Consider the following 24,806-nt stretch of genomic DNA (forward strand, 5'->3'; position numbering starts at 1 on the left):
ATCAGGCAGTTGCCCTGTTGGTCTAATAAACAAACTTCAGCTAGTTCAAAATGCAGCTGCTAGAGTGCTTTCTAGAACAAAGAAATATGATCATATTACCCCAGTTCTTTCATCACTGCAATGGCTCTCTATTAAATATCCTATAAATGTAAAATTTTATTGACTACCAACAAAGCCCTGATTGGCTTAGCTCCCCAGTATTTGAGGGAGCTCCTGGTGTATTATAGCCCCTCACGTTCACTACGCTCAATTACTTCTGGACAATTGATTATTCCAAGAATATGAAAATCAACTGTAGGTGGTAGATCTTTCCCATATATGGCACCTAAACTCAGCAACAGCCTCCTAGAACAGTTCGGGAAGCAGACACACTCTGTCAGTTTAAAACTAGATTAAAGACACATCTCTTTGCATTAGCATACGCAAAAAACACAAATGCTTTTGAAATCCAAATCCTCCAAAGGATTGTTAGTCTGCATTATTTAGGGTAACTGGAGCCGGGAACACTTCCTAAAAGACATTATTATTTGAATGGCATCTGCGCTTATGTTAGTCTGTTTTTATTATTCATGAGGTTTCCATAATCCTGGACCAGGCCGTATCCTGAGCAGCTGCTGTGGGGGTCAGGGTGAAGTCGAGAGCATGAGACTGATTCCTGTAACACCCCATGACAGACAAGTCTCCACATTGATCATTAAGGGCCAGCCTGTACACCCGCCGGTGACCTACTCACACTTGCAGCTTCTCCACGATGGACATCCAGCGTTCTCCAGCCTCCGACGCCTACAATGCAGCTCTGCACAAGAAGTTTGGCCAGAGGAGAAATAATCGTGCCCAACTGAGTCTGGTTTCTCTCAACTTTTTTCCCCTTCACTTTTGTCAATTGGTGAAGTTTGTGGGACTTTTGGAGCTGCGCATCAATGGATTTGCTCTTCAGTGTTTGGACTTTCAGCAGTGAAAATCAAGCGACACTGAACTGGACTAAACTGAACTTAAACTTTGAGAACTGGACTGACACTGTTTTACTTTACTATAATCTTCTATGCTAAGCTGCTTTGACACAATCTACTTTATAACAGCGCTAAGGAAATAAAGATGAATTGAACTGAATTGAATCGAACCCCATGTAGAGGGACCAGAGGATGATGAAGAAGCAGGAACACAGAGGATTCGGAGAACACACATGCAGCAGGGAAACAGGAGGGAATCACACTGGGAGGAGGGGAGATACAGACACTGGAGATGACAAGGAACAGACAGGTAAGTATAACTATAGACTATATAAGTCTATTTTGGATTCACTGACCGTGAGAGTAGTCCTTCTGACATGCGACGAGGCCGGACACTGAGTGAGGCACGGTGAGGGGTTTTATAGGCTAGGGTGATGTGCAGGTGCGTGACCGACTAGAATGCAGGTGACAGTGATCGGAATGCTTCGGGGGATTGTGAGTGGGGGGATCCTGGCCTGGCTGTGACAACGTGACAACCACTTGGGACTAAATTAGCCCAATTTTTTTTGTATATAAACATATATTTTTAAGTTTACGACAAGTGTAACAGTGGTGTAACTTTAAGTACACAAGTAGTCCACAATTAATTTTATTGTTTGCACTTCACAAGTACCCTTTGTTTGCAAGTACCCTTCACTTTTACTCTTAACTACTAGCTTACTAGTTTTATATGGAAAGCCTCCTTATACGCTTAGTTAAATAGTGTCATACTGCAAGTGTAATTAGCATATTTTTTCACTAGAGGTTTTAAGTTATTAATGTGCCATTAGTTATTTCATTTATAAGTTATTTAAGTTATATTAATCCATAAATGTGCCATGACACGACGCAACTGACTCTTAAAGAGAATGGGAGATGAGAATCTGATTGGTTTAAGTGTAAAATCTGAAATTTCCACTGAGCTTATTTTTACTCTGAAAAAGAACATATATGGTGTGGATTTTGAAGACATTCATACAGTAATTATTCATTTGTAATGTACTAATGTAATACATACAGTATAAAGTAGACTTTGAAATTACTAATCAAGCATGTATTGAATTTGCACAGTCATAGACTTCAAGTCATTTCAATTTAGCATATTATATACTTAATTCACTAAAATATATGCGTTACTATAATTTAATTACAATTAAAATATCAAAAAGTCAAAATAAGCTTCTGCAAAAAAGCACACTTCAAGTTAATTAATCATTAAGTATGACATTTTGCATGGCTGGAATTATACGTCTTTTCCTCCACAAGGCAAATGATTAAAAGTTAAATGAGGGTATTTAAGGTATTAAATTAGCATATTTATTAAGGTATTTATTTATTTCATTATTATACAAAAAGTTTGAGAATCATATTACTGGTTAATCACCTTACTGACAAACTTGGCTTATTTTAAGATTTGTCCGTGCTTTTTATTTTCAGCTAAAAGAGCTCAAAACAAGAAATTTGGTCCGGGACTATCCTCAAGACTTGTCTCTAAATAAAAATAAATAATAGGTCACTCAATCAAAACAGTAAAAAATAAATTAATAAAAGAAACTACAAGCCTCCAACTATAATTTTGAATAAGTAATTTTCAATAAGTATTACTTATTTAATGTTACAAGTACTACACTCAAAAAATAATTTGTTGAATCAACAGGATTTAATCATACCACCCATTGTGCATCTAAACAAATCAGCTTTGAATAAGGTATATGAACACATATAAACTTGTAATTTCAACATGGTTTAAAAAAAAGTTAGGGTAACTCAAACCATTTGAGAAAACCAATTGCAACAAACCATTTAAGTTCAAAAAGTAATCCTAATGAGTGCTGTGAACTTAACCCATTTGAGTAAACAAAGCAATTTGAGCACAGCAAAACCCAATAAATAAAGAGAACTCAAACCAACTGAGTACTGTAAAACCCAAAAAGTTAAAGCAACTCAAACTGTATGAGAAAATCGATTGCTACAAACCATTTGAGTTAAACTAATCTATATAGGTACTGTAAACATACTCTATTTAAATTGAAGTAATGAGGTATTTATTTAACTCATTACCTTCAACACTGAGTTCAAAACTCTTTTCAAATGAGTAGAATTAACATTCAGTAAATTTTGAGTTAACTACACTCATTTCATTTGATAAAGTTGACAGTTGGGTTTTACTGTGTAGGTCTGTAAACTTCTTTGCAGCTAATTGAATTAGAATGTTTGTGCTGTGTTTATCTGATTGAATTTATTCATATATACTTAATGTCAGTAAAGCACTTCAACTCAACAAGATTCGTCCTTGTTACATCAACAAGTTTCGGTCTTGTCCATGAATGGTCATTATGGCCCAATCCCAATTCTACCCCTTAGCTCTTCCCTTTACCCCTACCCCTTATTTTGCGCTTTCACATCAAGGGGTAGAGGTGTCCCAATTCTTTTTAGCTTGAAGGCGTAGGGCTAAGGGGAAGGGGTGAAAACCCCTTCGAACGAAGATTTTTCACGACCACACTCGAAACCAAGGGGTAAGAAAATTTCTCAGAATACACCAGCCACAACGGCAGTATTGCTGAACCCGGAAGTAAGGAGATCCACAAATTAGTATTTTTGTCATTATTACAAATTTTTACAACAAACAAGCATATGTTTTAATATATTCATAATGGTGTTCGTGTTTTACCGCCATGCTTAAAAAAAATGCTAAAATAAAAACCGCTAAGTTTCTCTATCTATAATCCATAACTCCTGTATAGCAGTCCCACAATATTCTGTCACTCGATGACACTGGAATACCCTGTCAGAAAAGTCTAGTGCCTGTCAATGGGCTTTTTACAGTGTCTGTTATAATGTTAATGTTTTTGTGTGTATACATAGATGAATATGGCCACTGTGTTAAATGCACAGTATTACGATTTTATTGCCACATTAGATGGTTATGATAACTTAATATATGCATTCAGTGATTTCCTGAAGATAAATACCAAAAAATAAAGCAGCGGGTCGCCATCGTCTGATCTCATATGAAGCAAGAGATCGCGATGACAAATGTTGATGTGTGCAGGTGCTGTAGTGCCGTCCCAGTTCTCAGGGGTAAAATTTGAAGCTCTTCCCCTTCACACTTGGTTTTAAGGCAAGGGGGAAGGGGTAGGGGTACAAAAATAGAATTGGGATTGGGCCTAAAATCTATTTTGTTGCTTCAATGAGATTTGTCTTAGTTGGCAGCATTGAAGTTCTTAACTTGCAGCCAGATAACCAATACAAATAACCAATATAATAACTAATAATAATAATTCCTTACATTTATATAGCCCTTTTTTTTAGACACTCAAAGCCCTTTATACATTAGGGGGAATCTCCTCATCCACCACCAGCGTGCAGCACCCACCTGGATGATGCAATGGCAGCCATATTGCGCCAGACCACACACACAGCTGATTGGTAGAGAGGAGACAGAGTGATGAAGCCAATTATGATTTGGGGATGGTTAGGAGGCCATCATGAACAGAGGCCAGTGGGCACATTTGCCCAGGATGCCAGGGTTACACGCCAACTCTTTTTCAAAGGACATCCTGGGATTTTTAACGACCACAGAGAGTCAGGTTCTCGGTTTAGCATCTCAACCGAAAGACGGATAGCTATATTATACTGTGTATTATACTGTATATTAGACATCACGAAATAACAGCATTCAAAAGCGTGGATGCATATCTACATTATTATCTGTTTATTTTTGTAAGCGGGGAAAGAAGTCTTCCACAATAATAAATGTCTAGTTTTGTCGCAAGGATTGCTTTTCTTTTTTGTTCTGTCGATGAGCTTAACATCAACAAACATTCACTGCTACTGCTCATCTCGATGTTCATATTACGGTTGTTTCAATAGTTCGCCCTTGCCGATGATTGATTATAAAGCGTGTTTGACATGCTGTCCCGGGAGAGATCTCTGAGCTCGTGAGATCCTCGAGCTCGGGATCCTTCCCGTTGCAGGGCGAGAGAAGAGTCTGAGCTTAGGTAGGTCTCAAGAACTCCCCTGCTTGATTATGAATTGGCTATGAAGATTGTATGCTGAATTCATTGCTTGCCTAAAATGATAATTTAATTTGTCAATTTATTTATGTTACATGTTTTGGTCTGTGGAAGGAAACCGAAGTGCCTGGGGAAAACCCTAGCAAACACGGGGAGAACATGCAAACTCTGCACAGAAACGCCGACCTGGCCAGGTAAGGTCTGAGCCAGTGACGTTCTTGCTGTGAGGCAATGATGGCTACCATTGGCCTCCGTGCTGCCCTGATAAGGAGAAGGGGAGGAGTAGGGGTGGAAATGGGGATTCTTCAAGACGAAGATGGCTGAGGTAAGATGCTTTGGTTATTTATAGTGATTTAGGAATCGTCTGATTGGTGGATCGTGCGCTAGCTAACGAGGAACAGCTGCTATCAATCATAAGCGCATGCTCCTCATGAAATTAGTTTATAAATAAACTTCACTTATTCCACCAAAACACCAGTAAAGACTTGGATTATTGTACAACAAGACTGAGATTTCATTGCAGCGATTATATGGCTATACTATATGCAATTTTAAGTGTTTTTCTGAGAAATGTGCTCCAGGACTATCCTCAAGACTTGTCTCTGAAAAAATAATAATAGTAATAATAGGCTAGTCATAGGCTAGTCATTAAAAATAAAGTAAAAAAAAATTAATAAAATACATATCAAGTATGCTTTTCGTAATTGAAACTTGTTTATACCTTGCCAGGATAGCATCTAAACTTTCTTGTCTCTGTTGTTTCTCAGTTCATATTTCACTCAATAGCTGAAGCCTTTAGACTCTTTGTGTAGAAAAAAAATGGTTTGGTGTTTAGTTAAAGTGTATGCTAATATCCAGTGTCACCTGTAAGCTCTTTCAGTAGTTGTGGTCTACTAAAAGCCTTAAAGGCATCAGGGTTAAAGTGGAGAGAACAAAGATGCAGGTCTTTTCTCTTTTACCTTTTAGGAAAGCAGCATCACTTCTCGTGTTGCTTTTTGATCTGGAATCTTATCCAGTAAGTTTTTCATATTCTGAGTTGTGATAAAAATAGCAACAGTCAGTGCCAGTAGCTCACTGAGTGCAACCGTCTGACGTCATGCACTGCGCATCTAAAATGTGTGTACTGTTGCAAACCTTGTGGGGACTTTTTTTTTTTGGTTCCCCTGAAGAATACAGCTCAAAAAATCACACAAAATTAAGTATTCTGAATATAATATAAAAATAAAAATATAGAATCATATTTTCTATGGGAAGTCCCCATCAAGATAGCTGTACAAGTGTGTCTGTGTGTCTCTGCAAAGATTAGAAAATCTCAACGAACAATCAAAGTGATGTAAATATAGTGATAATTTCAATTAAAACACATTTTCTGTTCCTACTTTAGTTTCATTTAGTCATATTTATGTTATTAGAAATTAATTTATTGATCATTAATTAATTCCTTTTTCAATATTCATGCAATACACTTTATTCATTCATTCATTTTCTTTTCGGCTTAGTTCCTTTATTAATCTGGGGTTGCCACAGCGTAATGAACTGCCAACTTATCCAGCATATGTTTGGATGCCCTTCCAGCCACAAACCAACACTGGGATACACCCATACACCCCTGCATTCACACACATACAGTACACTACAGCCAATTTAGTTTATTCAATTCACCTGTACTGCATGTCTTTGGACGGTGGGGGAAACCTGGAGCTTCTGGAGGAAACCCACACCAACACGGGGAGAAAATGAAATCTCCACACAGAAATGCCAACTGACCCAGCTGGGGCATGAACCGGCGACCTTCTTGCTGTGAGATGATTATGCTACCCACTGCGCCACCGTGACGTCCTTAACTCAATATTAATCAATATCAAATTTTTACAATAAGCCAATGAAAACCATAGGTTTGCATTATGCAAATTTGTTCAAGATCTGCACTGCATCTTATACACAGGTATTATTGAAAGACACTTAGTGCTTTAATCTTGGAGCGCATTTACAGTCTGAGGCACTACTAATGTACCTCCACAATATCCAGGCCACTAATTGTGCCTGGGATTTGTGAGCATTTTTGACCTTTGTGTTTGCTGACTATTTTATTTATATCCAAGGAAAGAAATGATCTGTAATGCAATAAGAGATGGTGCAGGCGGGCTTATTGCACTGGACACTTTGTTCAGTCTTGGACAAAGATGCAGCTTTTAGTTCTGTAGAGGAGAATTTTTATATATGAATCTTTATAGGAGGAAATATAAAGGCCTGCCATTACAAAACTCAAACCAGACATGGGTAATTGGAGTAAATAGAGTAAAGCTCAGCAGAAATATTTGAGATTTCACTTTCTCATTTATTCTCTAGAAACCACTCTTTTTAGTAATTTATTCCTGTCATGGCAAAGCTTCATTTTCAGCAGCCACTACTCCAGTCTCTGGTGACAAATAATCCTTCAGAAATCATTCTGATATGATGATTATAAAGAAAAATGTTTTGAAAGGTGCAGTTGATTTATATAGTTGGTGCCTGTTTAAAAAATGTATTTTAACGATTTCAAAGATTTGAGCTTCAGGATATCAGCATGAACATAAATTAAATGCAAGATCAATGTTTTCCTGAGAAGTCTGTCAGGGTGTGTTTATTTATTCTGGCCATTGTATACTAGGGGTGTGATGTACTCACAGTTTGGTACAGTATGTACCTTGTTCTTAGGGTCAAAGTAAGCCACAAGGCCCCAGGGCTTGCTTGTTTCTGTTTATTTTGAACAAGCCAAAGTGTTTTGTCTCAATCAGCTACAGAACTAAACAGCTTATTGCTCAATTAAATAATAGTAATGAAAAATAAGGGCTCTATTTTAACGATCTAGGCGCAAAGTATAAAGCACATGGCGCAAGAGCATAGAGGGCATGTCTGGATCCTCTTTTGCTATTTTAAGGATGGAAAAATGTGCTTTGCGCCGCAGCACATGGTCTAACAGGGTTGTGCTTATTCTCCTAATGAGTTATGGGTGTTTTTTAAGCAATACCGTGCATTAAACCAATCAGAGACTCATCTCACATTCTCTTTAAGAGTCAGTTGCATCATGCCATGGTGCATTCACTATTTACAATGGCAGACTTTATAAGTGGAAAAACTGAACGCTTCACTAGCGAGAAAACAGTTAAACAGACCATCTGCAGCGCGAGGATAACGAATGAGGCTCCTCCATACTTTACTTTTACTCTTTACTTTACTCCTTTACTTTCAAGGATAAGAAAACGGTGGAAACTCACTCCACTCAAAACATCCATTAGCCTACATATTTAATTTAGTTTCAGTTCTAATTTCCAGCAGAGGAATAAATGAACTATAATAACGAAGTGTGGTCAAAAAACTGAGTTATCCAAACACACTTCCTTGTCTTATCCTCATGAAGTGATGCAAACCTTTCCAAAACCCGACAGGTGGACAAATCTAAACTTGTTTTTATTAAAACAAATATAAATATGCATATAATAAATAATACTGCTAATAATAATAGCATTATACAAATGCAAATTTTCATAAAAGAACTGAAAAAAGCCCCCCGAAATGAGGCATGGAGGCAGTGGTTTTTTTTTCTATGTATTTTTTGTAACATTTTAATCCTTAAATTTTTTTCATATGTGAAGATATTTGTGTATTGCTGTACATCCTGTGAGTATTAAGCAATGTGCATTTGGACTTGCATAGGCGCATAACTAACGCGCTCTGCACTGGACTTTACACCAGCTTTTAATTGGTCAATGGCACGGCCTATTTCAGTTCCTTAAAATTGCAACGCTCCAACAATGCGCCTTAACACACCTCGTTTTTAGACCCGCACACCCATAAGTCCACAAACTGGCACAAATGGATTTGCTAAACAACGTGGCAGAAAACGTGAAAATAGCAGCAAATCGCGCCAAACACGTCTTGCACCTTATTGCGCCGGGTGTATAATAAGGCCCTAAATTTTTAAAATCAGGAGACCCTCTTGACCCTCAAAGAGTTTTGCTGCTTGTTCTACTTATTTTAAATGATAATGTGGCAGGATGGCAACGTTACTTCTTAGTAGTCTTCTTACAAAGTATTTTACAGTATTTTAAAATACAAAAATGCAAGACACTAAAGTATTTTGATACAAAATACTAACCCAATTTCAGACACCCCATAAAATACAAATAACTATTTTATATTTAAAATACGTGTTTTAAATACATGTATCACAAATACTGCCCATCCCTGCCCATAAACAAGATAATAAAGTAGTGACTGCAGGTTGAAGGAAAATAGTGGAGGAAAAATATCGATACAGCACTAAAAATGAACTCAAGGGAAAGTAAAAGTGCACATTTTAAACTCTAAAAACTACAATTTCTGCAAAAAATTACTCAATTACAGCAGTTTGAGTATTTAGTGGCATTTTTCACAGTGTAAAACAACAGAAAAACAATCATTGTGCAAAGGTTAAAGGTAAGATTCAGTAAGCTTCAAAACTGAAATCTCTTTTTATGAAAATGCTATAGCACTGCAGGTCTATCCATCTGTTAATAATGCACAGTGGCTGCAGTGGAAACTGCTTGTGGCGCAATCACGGCTCTTCTGCGCGTGTCTATGTAAATGTACTTGATGGAGGTGCGTGACCATTATACACTCGCGTGCAGTGCCTCTGCCTGAGCGTTGCGTTTTAAAAGAGAGAACAGTTCCAAATTGTATATTGTTCTCTCTTCTGACTGCCAGAGAAATACCAGTTACCAATGAGCACTTCAGCTCTGTGATCTCCCAGAGGAGCATCAGTAGCTCATGATCATTTCAATTTCATATCCAGAAGAAGTGACCATCTTTAAAGCAAGTGCTGGCAATGGACACTTTGGTGAGTCACATACAAAATATACAGCTCTTAATTCTCTATGAGAGCGCATACATTAGGGTATTTTGAGTATTCCTCAAGAGGGAACTAATGCAAGAAACATAAAAGGCAATGTGTACTCAGCTAAGACAAGAGTAATCGTGATTTGGTATTATTCTGAAACATTCTGCGATAATAATTGTCTGGGTGGTGCTTTACAATAACAATAAGTCATTGAGAAAATCAACAATAATGAGGGGACAGATGAAAGTAGCAGGCTTCATAACATATAAAAGGAATTACCAAGGCAAAGGGCTTTATTTTAACAATCTAAAGCCCCAGTCAGATCACACGATTTTTATTGTTGGTTACGAAAGTAACTATGTCAGATTATGCTATTTTTTTCTTGATAAAATCTTAACTTGTCGTGGGTAACAATTGTGCCAGAATGCATGTTCCTTCATGATCAGTCATGCAGTGACCTCTACGACAAGCATTGTTCCCCAAAGCAGTCACAAGTGTCACCATAATGATATTTCTTATCTTAATTTAAATTTTTTTATCTTATTTCAATCTCAAAAAAACACTGATGCTTGCAGACAACTAATAACTACATTATCGTTATGACACTGATACGATCAAATTTATGATTTCTTTTTAATATTAAGATATTTTCTTTGAAATTTAAATGTATATTTTTCTGCCATTTTCTGCCACTATTAAACATTCCCTCGTCTGAAATTTCCGCGAGTGAGACGGAGAAAAAGAAAGCACATCAGCAGCAGCAAGGAAAAATTAGATGCTCAAGACATAGTCTTTAAAATTATGATATATTAAAAAAAATTTGCAAATATATGACAGAGGTTTGTGATACAACAATCACAGTGAACCATTTATTAAATCTTTATTTTCCTCAGAACAAAACAAATCATCCACCTTTTTAGTTGAATAGTGGAGGGGCACAAACAAAAATATAATTCATAATTTAAAAAATTTAATCCGTTTGAAATAATTTCTCTGTTTGGTATAATTTTTATCTTAATTTTAATGTATCTTTTGTTGGTCAGTTAACTATAAACAAGAATAATGAATAACATTTGAGGTAATAGGCTTCAAAACAAGTCTGCTATATGTGGCAAAACACAAATTGCCTTGAGTTTGTCTTGGTTTGTTAAATAAATTAATAATCTAACCTAAATAAAATTTAAGTGAAATATTCAGATTCAGAAAAGCCTATATTAAACTGTTTCACTATTAATGACAAATCTGAATAACCAGGACATGCTTTTACAATGTGTTCGCAGCACTGAACATGCTCCTAGATTACCTTGGAAGAACAAACTCTGTTGGAAGAATGAGAGAACTCAGAAACTCGTTGTGAGAATGGAGAGTCTGCATATTTGTGTCAGTTTGTCAGATATAATTGCTTAAAACATCTTAATATTTTAGAAAAGTTAGTTAAAGATCGCATAACAAACGATTGATCTTATCCACCTGTGACCCACCCATAAGTAAATATGCAGCCTATTTTTTGATTTCCTGACCGGCGCATTAATGGCAGCACCTGCTAAAATAACCAAGAAATTGTATACTCCTATTGCACAGTGTCACCCACGCGACAAAACTCGTCATGAAGAACGAGAAAAAAGCATGCTAGACTTTCTGTGGTGGTGTTGTGAGGCGTCGCAGATATTGTATTGGTTGTCGAGAACTAAACCACATTACACAAGAAGAAACCATTCAATCTTGTGTCATGACGCCAATTTGTCATTTACAAATCTCCACGACATCCTGCTCCAAGGAAATCATGCTGAAATCGTGACAAATTTGAGTGATCGGGGCTTTTGTTTCGGAACCTGGTGCATTTGCCCCCTTAGTTCGGTTCATTCGGGTATATGTGAAATCCGAAATCACTCTATGATCCACGCCAAAACAATCAGTCCTAAAGGTGGCCTCGGCTGAATTGAAACGAACTCTAGAGCGAGAGAAAGCAATAAGATCCAACAAACTAACAAACCAGGCTATATCACACTGTATTATGGATATATAATAGACATATATATGGCTATTAGAAAAGATAATGAGGAGTAGAGATATCATTTCTACCGGTAAAAGTGTGTTTTACGTCAAATACAAAAGTGAAAGCATGCTGTCTAGCTGAACTATTAGATAAATATATAGTACTATTAACTTTTTGGTTAACTCGACTTCTGATATACAATCAGTATATATTTTACATATCCTTGACAACTGAAATGAGGCTATGTATGAGAAATTGTTACCTCCGATTTACATTTGGTGATGACTATGTCTGTGGGTGTCACCATTCAAAATTACTGTATAAAATAAATTTTTGTTATGTCTCATTTCTCATCATCATAAATTAAAATAATGACGTATGACAGCTGAGCGGAATCCTGAAAAATAAACCAAGCTCTAGCCAATGTGAGGAGAGTTTACTCTCATGTGACTTGATTGAACTATTTTGGTGTGTTTAGAAACTTTGACGTGTGAAAGCGAACCGCTCCAAGAACCGCTCTGTCATTGTAACAGTTTTAATCCCTGTTTTAGAACAAAACAATCAATACATAGGTGTGATGTCTCAATCGAATGCCGCAGATGCACATAGGACATACATCCGAATACACTTTTTTATTTTAAGAACAGGAAAAGCAGTCATTGCACTCAATGCACGATCTAAAAGTGTTCATGGGTTATGGGAATGTTTTGGGTGTAGCATGCATTAACCTGTCAGAGTTCCATCTCCCATTCCTTTTAAGAGCAAGTAGGGATCACACTACGGTGCTATTGCTATTCATATGGCGGACTATGTAAGCAAAACAAACTGAAAGCTAGATTAGCGAGGAAACAGATCACACGAGCAGACCATCTACAGCATGAGGTGAATTCCACCGAAGCCCCCTGAGGTGAAGCAGGCGTGAAATAGTGATTCTCAACGTGAGGCTGCACAGACACTGCAGGGGTGGTGCGCCCCATCAGCAAAAAAGAAAAGAAGGAAAAAATGTAAACAGTCAACAGACGTAGGGTGTAGATTTGTCCACTTTTGACCACTTTCAATAACTCTGATGAGGAAGGGGTTGTGGGAGGGTATATTGATATTTCAATATAACACTGCGAAAGCTACATTTTTATGATTTACAAAAAACAATAATTAAATGCTTTATGAATACGCTACATTATGCATAATAGAATTATAGATCATTTATTTGTTTTATTTCCAATCAACTCCTCTATATTATTTTTAACATGTACACTCAATGGCCTATTTATTAGTTACATCTGTCTAACTGCTCATTAGCACAAATTTCTAATCTGCTAATCACATGGCAGCAACTCAATGTATTTAGGCATGTAGACATGGTCAAGACGATCTGCTGCAATTCAAACCGAGCATCAGAATGGGGAAGAAAGATTATTTAAGTGACTTTGAACGTGGCATGGTTGTTGGTGCCAGACAGGCTGGTCTGAGTATTTCATAAACTGCTGATCTACTGGGATTTTCACGCACAACCATCTCTAGGGTTTCCAGAGAATGGTCTAAAAAAGAGAAAATATCCAGTGAGCAGCAATTCTGTGTGTGCAAATGCCTTGTTGATGCCAGAAGAGAATGGCCAGACTGGTTCCAGCTGATAGAAAGGCAACAGTAACTCAAATAACGTTACAATCGAGGTATGCAGAAGAGCATCTCTGAACACACAACACACCAAACTATGAGGTGGATGGGCTACAGCAGCAGAAGACCACACCGGGTGCCACTCCTGTCAGCTCAGAACAGGAAACTGAGGCTACAATTCGCACAGAGTCAAAATTGGACAATAGAAGATAGGAAAAATGTTGCCTGATGAGTCTCGATTTCTGCTGAAAACTAAATGCAGAATAAGAAACAAGGTCGCATACCGACCAATCTCAACTAGTGTCAGTTTCGGCTAGTGAACCAATGATGATGTTGAAGCCTGCACGTGATTTAAATGAAACTTGAATTGCATCTTGGAAACGCAAGTGCACAATGAAGGAACGAGTGACCAGAGTTTCTTACTTCAGTTATCTTCGCCTCCACCTTTCCTTTATAGGGCGGCATGGTAGCCTCACAGCAAGAAAGTCACTAGTTCAAACCTTTACCAGGCCAATTGTTGTTTCTGTGCAGATTTTATATGTTCTCCCCGTGCTCGTGTGGGTTTCCTCCGGGTTTTCCAGTTTCCTCCCACAGTTCAAAAACATGCATCATAAGTGAATTGATCAATCTAAATTAGCACTAACAGGGTCACCTTATTGAACTCATTTATTTTGGATAAATATATATATATATATATATTATAGGTGAAATGACTAGTACATTTTATGTTACATCAATTAAATGTAAATGAATATATTTTTTAAAATAGATATATTTAAATAAAGGTAACAGTATTTACTTGTGTCACATCTAAGAAGGGCTTGAATCATTTTTTTGAGTGTAGTCGAACTCTTAACCAGCAGTATATCTCTATATAGCAATTTATAATCTGTCATCAGCCCTAAATAAGAGGGGAGTTCTACCTGAGTTCAATCTCCCCTCTCGCCCTGCAAACGGGAGGGAGCCCCAGGCTCGAGGATCTTATGAGCTCAGGGCTCTCGCCATGGGACAGCATGCCAAACTCGCTCAATAGAGTATATAATCAATTATCAGCTAAGTGGGAAGTATTTAATTATTTTTCTGCATCTGCATCCTCGATACTTTAGGTGAGAATTTAATCCCATAGTTTTTAAATTCATTTTTATTCAGATGATCATGAATTGATGATACAAAAAGACCGTCAGTTTCATCAATGATATACAATATCATCAATGAGTTCCAAAGTATTTTTGCTTTGAATAGGATAGAATACGATGATTAACAACAGTTTATACGCATGAAATACAACATTCACAAAGCTGTATCTTATATTAAAAAAAAACACCAATTCGCTGTGTAAAATAGGGCCCAAGGTAGCAAAAAGCAGAAAAGAATCAGATGCAGAACTTGTAACCTTCAGAAAATGCGTTTTGAGGAGAGAATCGAATTCAGAAATATTATTAATACCACAGAGTGAGTGTGGGGGAGAGGGTTCTAGGGCTTAGATGCAACAACATTGAATGATCTGCCACCCATAGAGGAGAGGCAAAGGAAGCCAGTGAAGGCTGTGTAAAATTGGGGTGATATGAGCAGAGCGCTTGCTATGAGTAGGAATTCCAGCAGCGGAGTTTTGAATATATTGTAATATGGAAATAGAGCTGGCAGGTAAACCAGGGGAGAGGGTATTACAGTAATAAAGTCAGGATGTAAGGAATTCATGAATAACAGTTTCTGTGTCTTTAATATTAATGAAAGGACAAAGCTGGGTGATGCGACGTACATGAAAGAATTGATGGAATTTATATAGGCCTGAAAGCTAACTAGACTACTTGACAAAAGTCTTGTCGTTGATCTGAGTTGTAAGATCATCAAATAATAACTTGACTTTTAGTTGATCATTTGGAAAAGTGGCAGAAGGTAGGTTTTTCCTATGAATCATCTGTTGAACTGCATCCCAATCATCACAAATACTGCAGAAGACCTATTGGAACCCGCATGGACCCAAAGATTCTCATAGAAATCAGACAAGTTTGGTGAAGGAAAAATCATGGTTTGGGGTTACGTTTAGAATGGGGGCATACGAGAGATCTGCAGAGTGGATGGCAACATCAACAGCCTGAGGTATCAAGACATTTGTGCTGCCCATTACATTACAAACCACAGGAGAGGGCAAATTCTCCAGCAGGATAGCGCTCCTTCTCATACTTCAGCCTCCACATCAAAATTATTGAAAGCAAATAAGGTCAAGGTGCTCCAGGATTGGCTAGCCCAGTCACCAGACATAAACATTATTGAGCATGTCTGGGGTAAGATGAAGAAAGAAGCATTGAAGACGAATCCAAAGAATCTTGATTAACTGCTTAAACGCTTTCTTTGCCATTCCAGACGACTTTATTAAGAAGTTATTTGAGTCATTGCAAAGATGTATGGATGCAGTCATCCAAGCTCATGGGAGTCATACACCATATTCATTCTTTTCCCACTGCAGCATGACTTTATATGGTATTCTATACGGTATATTATTTCTGTTAAATGACCAGACTGTTGTTTAAGCAAAGTCAGAGCTTACTGTCCTAATTAAATAATTACAAATCAAAGCATGATCATATTTTATTTTGGTAAAACAAACTTAATCTAGAGGCCTTTGCCTTTCATATAAGCCACTTCTGATACTAAATGATCAACTAGAAGTCAAGATATTATTTATTGTTTCTAAAACTTGGATAGGCGACATGACTTTTGTCAGGTAATGTACATTAAGTTTGTATCAGTATTTGATAGTTTGATGTAGGAGCCAGCAATTTCACAGGAGAAATTAGTGGGAATATTGCTGATGAGTGATGATGTACAAATAAAAAATGATCTCGGTTTTGTCCATGTTGAGTTTCAGAAAAAGTCAGTTAAGCAAGTGTTTTCTTTAATTCACTCAAGCAGATACTTAGTCAATTTGGGTGAGTAGAGCAGGTGTACAGATATAGAATATAGGTGGATAACATCAGCATAAAGTTATAGTTTAAAGCATGACGGTGTATCTGACTCAAGAGGTAATACATTAATTATAAAGAATAATGGCCTGAGAATAGATCCCAAGGGACACCTCGCTTAAGGGGGACAGTAGGTGATTGAAAAATCCCACTGAAAATGGTAATTTAACGAACATAATTAGATATACAGTTGAAGTCAGAATTATTACCTCCCCCCCCCTCCCTAGCCCCACCCCCACCCGCCCCCCTTTGAATTTTATTTTTCATTTATAAATATATGCCAAATGATGTTTAACAGAGCAAGGAAATTTTCACAGTATGTGTGATAATATTTTTTCTTCTGGAGAAAGTCTTATTTGTTTTATTTCGGCTGGAACAAAAGCAGCTTTTTAGCTCCTTTAAGCTTTATTTTTACTTTATTTATTAATAAACTTTATTTATTTTTTAAGCTTTAAGTTTAATTTATTTTATTATCAACTATGTGGAAATATTTCATATTTTAAGATTTTCAGTAATAAACACATCTTTTGGCATGAAAAAAAACAAACATCTGTCACGGTTTATTATTAATGCCAAGTGGAAAATAAGCAATGCCTTATTGCATATGCATTAGTTTCTCTCTTAGATGTAAAATGAATGGAAGGAGAGTGTTTAAATGAATCATGCAGAGATTTGCGGTAGTCAGTTTGTTGGCATTTGTGCTATTATTTAATATCAGAATAGTCCGTCTTAATGCATTTTGCACTTTACATGTAGCGATGGTTGCTGTTATAGAGCAGGGATTTATATTAATTTATGAGGGAAGCCAGAGGCAGATGTTATCTCGACATAATGATTAACTGCATTGTTTTTAATTTGTGCTGCTCTTGGTTGATTGGGGGTGGTCATTATGGAAGTGAGCTGTTGTGCTGGTGTTCTTTCATTAGCACACTGTCAGGAGATCACCTGATGAACTTTACACTCACATTGTCGATTTGTAGATGTTAATTTGACCAATTATATCATGTTTTTCACTGCTGAAGTGTGAAATGACCGCTCAATAGCAGCTGTGTTCCAGAGAGTGTGTATTAAATTTAATTCAAATTATATAAATAAAAACAGCGAGAGGGAGAAACTGCTGTTTTTATGATTGTACTGCAGCCAAACAAGCAAAGATGACAGTGGAAATAAAACAGAGAAATTAACACTAAATATGGTTGGCAGGCTAAATCAAGTCATTTCATCAGGAAGACATGCTGGTGCACATTTACAATTGTAAACAGTTGGCACTGTCGCCTCACAGCAAGAAAGTCGCTGGTTCGAGTCGGCTGGGCCAGTTGGCCTTTCTGTGTGGAGTTTGCATGTTCTCCCCGTGTTGGCATGGGTTTCCGACGGGTACTCCGGTTTCCCCCACAGTCCAAAGACATACGACTTAGGTGAATTGGGTAAACAAAATTGGCTGTAGTGTATGTGTGTGTATTCAAGAGTGTATGGGTGTTTCTCAGTATTTGGCTTGCAGCTGGAAGGGCATCTGCTGTGTAAAACATATGCCGAAATAGTTGGTGGTTTATTCCGCTGTAATGACCTCTGAAATATAGACTGAGCTGAAGGAAAATAAATGAATGAACGTGAAATCACATGGTAAAAACAGAATATGAGAAACACGTGTGAAGCATGTGATTCTGGAACATTTTCATGTGTTCGACGTGCTCCTCATATTTCAAATGTGATTTTTAACACGTGATTGCACTTGAAGAGAGAAATCTATTATGTTTTCTCTATACTTGAACTATTTTAAAATTGCTTTATATACAAACACTGCAAGTACAGAAAATGCCTTTTTAAATTAAAGGAAAAAAAGACAAGCCTGGCCTGCAGTACATAGTGCTTCACATCAAGTTTCACCAACTTGATAAGAAGCATCACCACATAAAGGTTTATATTGTGTTCATATTGTTTGTTTATTTGTTTTCATATTTGCACATTTATACTGTATTATTTTGCATTATTGTATTGCTGAGCACTGTTGAGTTCTATGTTTGGTTAAAGTACAGTAATAGCAAGAAAATGTATTTATATGTATTTCATTCATTCATTTTCTTGTCAGCTTAGTCCCTTTATTAAACTTTACATGGCAAGTGGAAAAACACTTCCCTAGCGAGAAAAAAGTTAAACAGACCATATGCAGTGCAAGAATAACGAGCGAGCCTACTACATTCGGCCTCATTACTTTCTTTTTACTTTACTTTTACTCCTTTACTTTTGTGGAAAAGGAAACGTGAAGACCACTGTCCACTGAAGACATCCATTAGCCTACATATTTAATTTAGTTTGTTAAGCGCAAATATTTGTTTCAAAACTATTTCTAAATTCAGTAATTAGGGTCGCCACAGCGGAATAACAACTTATCCAGCATGTTTTTACGCAGCGGATGCCCTTCCAGCCGCAACCCATCACTGGGAAACATCCACACTCACTCATTCACACTCATACACTATGGACAATTTAGCTCACCCAATCCAGCTATACCACATGTCTTTGGACTTGTGGGGGAAACCGGAGCAGCCGGAGGAAACCCACGCGAACGCAGGGAGAACTTGCAAACTCCTCACAGAAACGCCAACTGACCCAGCCAAGGCTCGAACCAGCGACCTTCTTGCTGTGAGGAGACAGAACTATCTACTGCGCCACTGCGTCCATCTATATGTATTTGTATTTTAAAAATGTTTTATTACTGTTTCATTAAAAATGTTTAGAATAAGGTATTTTTAAATGTTTGTATCTGTTATATCTGTTACGTCCTCAAAAATAAAAAAGGTCTTCTCCATTAAAATCATAGATATTTTCATTGGATGTTGCCTATGCTATTGTTGTCTATTAGAAGGAATGCGTCAATAGTTCAGTACAGGGTAGCGCTCCTTTGAAATGAATGTGAGACCAATGTGCAGTAGAGGACTGTCCATCCAGAGCCAGAGATATATACACATATATACATATATCTATGATCGGAAATTTCCCGGTAGTCAGTGTGCAAATACTTTTTAAATTATGAAAATTATAATTTCACATCACTTTATTATATCGATGGATAAGTGAGCGCACGGGCATTACAGAGCGTGTGCTTGTGTGCATGGAAGTGTATCATCCTCCCTCCCTGTTAAATTTGATCTAATCCGTGTCCTGAAACACACCCCCTCTCCTGCTTTCACTTCTCATTCTAACGGAGGGAGTGATTCGTTTGGGATTGAATCTCCGTTATGAACGACTCGTTCACTTTGCTGACAATAATACAAGTTTCTGGCACCGCAGCATCTTATTGTCATATTTCATGTACATTGTTTGCTTATTTTATTCAACAAAACTAGCACAGTCTAGTATTTAGTGCAAGTTGGTGCTACTTTGCCTTGTGATCAGTGCAGTAAGAGACTGTATTATCATTAATACTTGTTTAGCACAAAAGTTCGTACCATACAGAAATGTGAAAAAATAAATCTTACCTATGAAATGTTCTGCCTTTATGCTTTGTTTTCTTTGTTTGCTACACCTGTACACAGCGCAAAAGTCCAGCATATTCACATTGGCTTTAGTCTTGACTAGTGTGGTTGAATGACATTTGTCCTGGAAGCACTGTACAAATCTGGCGGCACTATTAACGCATGCTCAGGGTCCGTATGCAACATCTAGTGCAGGTTTTTTTTTAACTGTGGGGCACAAGCACCTATTAGGGGGCCGCGAGACATTGAGGCGTGCACTAGAGTAAATTATAATGACGATTTTTATGTGCTCACTAGAGTGAATCTGATTAATGTTAGCTCCAAACTTGGGGGGGCATGTGTCCTAAAAGTTTGAAAACCCCTGATCTGGTGTATGTATCTATGCATTAAAATGTGCTAATGCAGCAGTGATATGTTATTTTGTCAATGCAATGTACGATCTTGGGCTCTATTTTAACAATGTAGGCGTAAAGTCTAAAGTGCATGGTGCAAAAGCATTAAGGGCTTGTCTGAATCCACTTTTGCTATTTTAAGGACTGAAAAATATGCTTTGCGCCCTGGCGCATGGTGCAACAGGGTTGTGCTTATTCTCTTAATGAGTTATGTGTGTTTTGAGCATAGCATGCAATAAACCAATCAGAATCTCATCTCCCATTTCCTTGAAGAGTCAGTTGCGTCACTCCCAGGGGCGTAGCAACCGGGGGGGATGGGGGGATATGTCCCCCTCACTTTTAGAGACAGACTATTTAGAAACAGGTAATTAAGAATGTACATTTTTGGATTTCATACAGCTGTCCCCCCCACTTTTAAAATGTCCACTACGCCCCTGGTCACTCCATAGCGCATTTGCTATTTACATGGCAAGTGGAAAAAACGCTTCACTAGCGAGAGAACAGTTAAACAGACCATATGCAGTGCAAGAATAGAGCGAGCCTACTACATTCGGCCTCATTACTTTCTTTTTACTTTAATTTTACTTTACTTTTACTCCTTTACTTTTGTGGAAAAGGAAACGTGAAGACCACTGTCCACTGAGGACATCCATTAGCCTACATATTTAATTTAGTTTGTTAAGCGCAAAGATTTGTTTCAAAACTATTTCTAAATTCAGTTCTTATTTACAGCAAACCAATAAATGAACAATAATAACGAAGTGTGGTCAAAAAACTGAGTTATATTCAAACACACGTCCTGTTCTCATGCCCCATATGGTGATGCACACGTCTCCAAAACCCGACAGGTGGACAAATCTAAACTTGTTTTCATTAAAACAAATATGCATAATGAATAATAATACTACTAATAATAACATTATACAAATGCAAATTGTCATGAATAAACTTTAAAAAAACCTCGAGATGAGGCATGGAGGCAGTGGTTTTTATATTTATGTAGAAAATAATATTTTTGTAACATTTTAATCCTTTAATTTTCTTTCATATGTAAAGATATTTGTGTATTGCTGTACATCCTCTTAGTATTAAGCAATGTGTAAGCGTTGGGACCAGCATAGGCGCATAACTAATGTGCTCTGCGCTGGATTTTAGGCCGGCTTATAGTTGGCCAATGACACAGTTTCTGTAATTCCTAGAAATTTGCTGACATTTTTACTATAAAAAAAATTAAATAAAAAATAAATAAATTAATAATAATAATTATATATATATATATATATATATATATATATATATATATATATATATATATATATATATATATATATATATATATATTTTTTTTTTTTTTTTTTTTTTTTTTATTATTATTATTATTTTTATTTTTTTTTTAATAGCAAAAATGTCAGCAAATTTCTGGGAATGACAGCCACAAAATCATTATTATCGCAAAAAATCACACACAAAAAAAAAAAAAAAAAAACTAGGTGGTCTGCAGAATATACACTGATACACATATGTCTTCTTTCTAATATCCTTATGTTCACTTATTGCATAAACCACTATTTATTTGAAAGTCTGGCCAGGAAATGTATTTTCACTGTTTTGTGAGTTGTGGGGTGAAATGACGGGAGTTTTCCGGGAGAAATAACAAAACGGGAGGGTTGAGGGAGATTGATCTGAAATATGGGAGACTCCCGGGAAAAACGTGAGTGTTGGCAGGTATGCTTACCAGTTCAATAATGATTTGATCAGCTGTAGTTAGAAATTAGGCTGTTTTAATCTTCTAAGGGCTTATTATGCGGTCCTGTCACCATCTTATTGATAGACAATGTCAACCGTCTTTGGTAAGCTCAGTATGGAAGGCTAATGGCTGCCGATGCGCTGCCTCTCAGAAATTATAAATATTTTGGAAACAGGCACTATCCTTTTTTTATAGCAAAAATGTCAGCAAATTTCTGGGAATTACTGCCACAAAATCATTATTATCGCAATAAATCACACAAAAAAAAATCACAAAAAACTAGGTGGTCTGCAATATATACACTGATACACATATGTCTTCTTTCTAATATCCTTATGTTCACTTGTTGCATAAACCACTATTTGTTTGAAAGTCTGGCCAGGAAATGTATTTTCACTGTTTTGTGAGTTTATCATGAAAGAGAGCATCTACAGTCAATGCACAGGCAGTTTTTCTTTAAAGCAAAGTGCTTGAAACATGTTTTTGTTTATGTTTATGTCTTTCATCCAAAGAAAAGTTAATCGTGTAGCTCAGAACAACCAAGGACGCACAGCTGCTGGAGAAAGAAGCATTGAGTGGAAAGTTGAAATAGCATGAGCAGTTCTGAGCCGGATCCATTATTTACATTTGCTCTACAGAGCCAAAGTCCAATAGCGAGAGCAAACATGAGAACTGACATATTTGCTTCAGCCAGTGAATGTCAGAATAGGTCACTCTTGAGCATTAGGTGTAGACCTGGAACGGTGCTATTGAGGTGCAAGCCTCAGTAATGCAAAGGATAAGAACATGCTGGCCCTTAGGTTTCATTACTGTCTGGAGAGTTGCTCTAAAGGTGTGCTTTTTACATTTAGCCATAATTGTGGAGGTGTTCAACTCAAGCAAATGGTCAAGGTAAAAGACAGGGTTAAGATGTTTTTTTTTCCTTCAGATGTTTGTGTTATTGTAGAGATGTGTACCTGTGATGAGGTTGTCCACCAGGGTTGTTGGGATGCAAAAAACGCCCACTAAAAGGTCGCTCACGGCCAGGTTAAGTATGAAGAGGTTCGTGACTGTTCTCATCCGCCGGTTCTCCAACACAATCAGACATACCAAGCCATTTCCCACCATGCACAGCAGAAAGATGAAGAGGTAGGCTAAAGTCAGAGCGGCCGCCACAGGCAGAGAGTGTTGGTAGTAGGGGTAGTAGGTGATACTGCTGTGGTTGGTAGCGTTACTGTTGTTCGTGTAGGCATTTGACAGGCTGCTGTTCATATCAAGTGTTGTGAGCTCCTGCGATGTCTCCATCTCTCCTGGCTCACCCGCCATGCTGTCCTGGAGCTGCACACGGCACCTGCGGGTGAGAAAATTGCATACAGTACACGTCACAGCAGAGCTGAATCAAATCAATAATGTCAAAACAGAGACAAAGATGGCTTTTCTGTGTAAAATGCGTTTGTGTGAAGAATTGGAGCACCAGAGTGCATCAGGGCTAATGGAAATGTGCAGTCAGTTTCAGCAGCCGGACACGTCTGATACATGCTTTATAAATGCTTTCCGGCATCTTCAGATTGCTGTGTAGCAACAGCCCCAGCACTAATAGACTGTCAGTGCTACTTTTCTGTTCTTTTATTGGCAGAGAGTTTAACTGATGCGTGCAGAGAACATGCTGTGCTACAGACAATAGAAAATACGCAGAAAACAGTTCAAACGTGTAAAAATGCATTAAAATGTGTAACTCATTAATAATAGATTTCTTTAATATGGAGAATAACCATTATTGACGTATAGCACTGGGGTGCTCAAAGCAACCTGGATTTGATTCCCAGTTTGAAATCCTATCAAACCCCCTAAAAATGAAAACCCCCTAAAACATAATTACATTAAGTTTATGATAAACTACCATATTATATTTCATAATATTTGATATTTATATGACATTTTCTCATTTAATACTACTGATATATATATATATATATATATATATATATATATATATATATATATATATATGATCATGTATATAAAAAAAGAAAATCAAACACGGAGAGTCTAAAAACCCTTTTGTACTAGGAATTACTTTCTTCCACCATTGATTCACATCTGCAGCTGACGTCAAAACAGCAGAATCTGTTGCGAATTCAACAACATCCCTTTAGAGCTAGTATTTCAATGATTCTCTAGCACAATGTTTAAAATGTTGACAAAACAGGTGATTTTGGTGACATTTTAAAATTATAAGGCTGAACTTGACATGAAATGTCATCCGTCTACAGAGATATCTTCTTACAATGTTACAGTCTACAGTTGTTATATCACAATAATTAACCCCGAAAAAAGCAACGCAATCACTACCAGATTACGGTTGTGTTTGCGATTAGGAAAAACGCTAAACACAAACGGGCATTTCTTTTTTCTTTCTGCCAACAAAACACACATTCCTGATATGTGAGAAAATCGGTATAAATACAGCACTAAAAAATACAAAAGAGAGAGATCGACTTAGAAAATCACTTACCAAGATCCCAGCCAACATTTGTCATTTGGGGGAGAGTGAGGTCTCTGTTGAGAACCGGGATGGGAAAGTAACTGTACTGTGGTGTACAGACGCCAACTGCAGATACTGTACCAAAGTTGGCGACCTGGGGGTGTTACAGACTGTACCAAAAAAAAAAAAAGGGGGGGGGGGGGTGAAATGACAGGAGTTTTCTGGGAGAAATAACAAAACGGGAGGGTTGAGGGAGATTGATCTGAAATTTGGGAGACTCCTGGGAAAAACGTG

At 37.2% G+C, this 24,806-nt stretch overlaps 1 protein-coding gene across 1 annotated transcript in view; it reads right to left on the minus strand.

Annotated features, from left to right (window-relative positions):
• Positions 1–23,353, minus strand: part of npffr1l2 (neuropeptide FF receptor 1 like 2) — a 42,967-nt gene extending 19,614 nt beyond the window's left edge. Inside the window, exon 1 of the mRNA XM_056456858.1 lies at positions 23,005–23,353. Within this exon, the coding sequence (XP_056312833.1) occupies positions 23,005–23,353 (349 nt within the window). The remainder of the gene's footprint in view (positions 1–23,004) is intronic.
• Between the last annotated feature and the right edge of the window lie 1,453 nt (positions 23,354–24,806).

Source organism: Danio aesculapii, chromosome 5, assembly GCF_903798145.1.
Source record: "Danio aesculapii chromosome 5, fDanAes4.1, whole genome shotgun sequence".
NCBI classification, from domain to species: Eukaryota; Metazoa; Chordata; class Actinopteri; order Cypriniformes; family Danionidae; genus Danio; species Danio aesculapii.